Source organism: Calidris pugnax, unplaced genomic scaffold (genome assembly GCF_001431845.1).
Source record: "Calidris pugnax isolate Ruff unplaced genomic scaffold, ASM143184v1 scaffold30, whole genome shotgun sequence".
In the NCBI taxonomy this organism is placed as follows: Eukaryota; Metazoa; Chordata; class Aves; order Charadriiformes; family Scolopacidae; genus Calidris; species Calidris pugnax.
Window position 1 is genome coordinate 5,261,760 of NW_015090776.1, and position 2,745 is coordinate 5,264,504.

General features: G+C 62.0%; 1 protein-coding gene and 1 non-coding gene across 2 annotated transcripts in view; one reads left to right on the top strand and one right to left on the bottom strand.

Annotated features, from left to right (window-relative positions):
• Positions 1–1,200: 1,200 nt before the first annotated feature.
• TRNAK-UUU lies at positions 1,201–1,273 on the bottom strand. Its single transcript has one exon. It is a non-coding gene; the product is annotated as a tRNA-Lys (tRNA).
• Positions 1,274–1,494: 221 nt separating this feature from the next.
• SETD6 (SET domain containing 6) overlaps positions 1,495–2,745 on the top strand; it is an 8,276-nt gene continuing 7,025 nt past the window's right edge. The window contains exons 1-2 of the mRNA XM_014946993.1: positions 1,495–1,524; positions 2,076–2,160. Coding sequence (XP_014802479.1) covers positions 1,495–1,524; positions 2,076–2,160 — 115 coding nt within the window. The remainder of the gene's footprint in view (positions 1,525–2,075; positions 2,161–2,745) is intronic.

A 2,745-nucleotide genomic window follows, 5' to 3' on the forward strand; every position in this document is an offset into this window, starting at 1 on the left:
ACGGTGCCCCTGCTTTGTCACCCGTGGTGGCCAGGCTGGGACAGACCCCCCCCGGGACGGGACTGCCTGGGGTGGTGATGGGGGCTGTGGGGTCTGTCCCCAAACCCCCCCGGGGGGGCCGGATGAGCCACCACCACGCATCATTATGATTATTATTTTTTTTTGTTTTTAACTACTAGAAATAACTTTTTTAAATAGTCTATTTTAATGTAATTAAATAGAGATTGCTATATCCCCCTTCCAACCCCTCCCCTGGCTGCGTGTGACCTGACGCCGTCCCCGTCCGTCCGTCCGTCCCCCCCCCCTGCAAATAAGCTTCCTATTTATTATCCCTTTGTTTTCTTGCTGGCAAGAAATGATGGCGGAGGGAGGGGGGGCCGGAGGGTGGCCCCCAGCCGTGCGGGGCCGTGTGCCCCCCGGGGGTGGGAGCCGCTGGGAAGCAAAGTCCCCCTCGGGCCGATAAAAATAAAAATTAAGCTCGTGGGTTGAAGCGGGTACCGTGTCTCCTGTGGGCAAAAGAAAACAAAAAACACTGCAAAAAACCTCCCCCCCCCAAAAAAAAAGACGGGGAGGGGGCACCCGGCAGCCTCTGCTCAAGCCCAGGCGGGCGGTGGGGATCTGTGAAATGGGCGCAGCGGGCGAAGGCAGGGCTGGTTTTTGGGGAAGGGGGGGAAGCAGCCTCTGCCAACCCCTGTGGGAGGGTCTACAGCACGTGTCCCTCAGCTCAAAGCTGGGGTTTGGCCCCAAAAGGAGCTCCTGGGGGGCAGAGAGGGGACTGGGGGCAGGGATGGGGAAGGCCCGAAGGCGCAGGGAGGGCCTGGGGCAGGGTGGAAGGTGCCACCAGCCTTGAGGGGCAACCCCGCTCAGCCCCATGGGTGCCCCTGGGACTTCTCCAGCCCCCAACCCTGGGGAGGGGGGCAGCAGCCCACCCCGGAGCCCCCCCAAGTTCCCACCCAATTCCCTTCTCCGGCCCTGCTGGGTCTCTCCCTCCTTCTGCACCCCCCAAATAACGCCCCACAGGGATCCCCTCTCCCCAGGTGGCCAGAAGAAGACAGCGGTGGGATGGGGCTGACCCCGGGAAGGCCCCAGTGGGAAAAGAAGCAGGAGAGGGGAAGGGGGGTGTCTTTGGGGAGGCTGGAACCGCCCCCCCCATGCCCTGCAGCAGTTGCCCCCCCCCGGGCTCCTAAAGGATAAAGCCTTCGCCTGAACAGGGGCTTGAACCCTGGACCCTCAGATTAAAAGTCTGATGCTCTCCCAGCTGAGCTATCCAGGCTCCTGCTGGGGGAGTTTTGGGGGGTTCTTTGGGACAAGCAGTGAGGACCCCACTTCACTGTGTCACCAGAGGGACAACCAGGGGCTTTTTTGTGGGACCGGGCTGTTCCCACCCCGGGCTCCCCCCAACCCCGTGAGCGCTGGGGGTCAGCTCTGACCCTCTGTGGGGCAGGATGGGGGGGGGCAAAAGGAGGGGTGGCCTTTGGGAGCCCACCCGAGCTCATGGCCCCCTCCGAGGGCGTGGGGGTCACCGTTTGAGGACAATTTCTTGTCATTCAGACAATTTCTGTGAGCCTTCCCCACCTGAGAAGGGGAGTCGGGAGAAACAAGGAAACCCCGAGGGTTGAGCTATAAATAGATTTAGCGGGGGAATTAACACTAATAACACTAACGAACCTCCCCTTAGAGCTCTCCCACCCCACCAAGGACACCACGCGAGGAGGAGCCACCACCACCAGGAGCTCTACCCTGCCCTGGCACCTCTTACTGGGGCGAGGACACTCGGGGAAGGGGAGGCACGAACGCTGGGTCTGTCCCCTTGGGGACAGCCAAAAGCCAGAGTGATGATGAGGAGGAGGAGGAGGAAGGAGGAGGAGGAAGAGGAGAAGAACAACCCGGCCAATATGGGTGGAAAATCCCAACCCAGCAGCCCTGAAGCGGCCGTTCCTGAGCCCAGAGCTGGCTCCTCTGCTCCTGCCCCAGCGGGCACCCATCCCGGGGGGGGCACAGGACCCACAGGGAGGGTGAGTGGGGGGCTACTAGGGGGCTACCAGGGGGCTGCCACCCCCCCCCGTTGTCCCCAGGTGTCCCCGCAGGGCGGCCGTGACCGCAGATCTCTGGGGGCAGTCGTGGTGCGGTTCACGTTGGTACCGGGATCGATGCCGCTTCGTTAGCGTTATTAACGGTAATTCTCCCACTAAATCTATTTATAGCTCAGCCCTCGGGGGGTTTCCTTGTTTCTCCCCAACTCCCCTTCCCGGGGGGGGGAGGGCTGACGGGGTGAGAGGGTAATTAAATAATTACCCGAACGACAAGAAACTGTCCTCAAACCGTGACCCCCCCTTCTGGTGGGGCTGGGGCCAGAATCAATTAATTAATTAATTAGCAGGGGGAGGGGGGAACGGAGGGGCGGCTGCGCACCCCAGAGAGCTGGGGTGTTGACTGCATGAGTTAATTATCCTGATTAATTAGGCCCTACTGCTTTTAGCCCGTGACCACGTGGCGGTGTGAACCCCCCTGAGACACGGCCCCCTGGCAGCCACGGGGGCACCGCAGCCCCCCCAGGGGCACCAGGACCCCCCCAGGGAGGGTCCCCTGACCCCCCCAACACCTCTCAGAGACCCCCAGATGGGCACAAAGAAACCCCCCATCCCTCAGAGCCCCCCCCAGGCCCCTCGGAGAAGCACAAAGGGACCCCCAGGTGGCACACAGGGACCCTCCCAGGCCCTGCAGAAGCCCCCCCAGACTGGCACA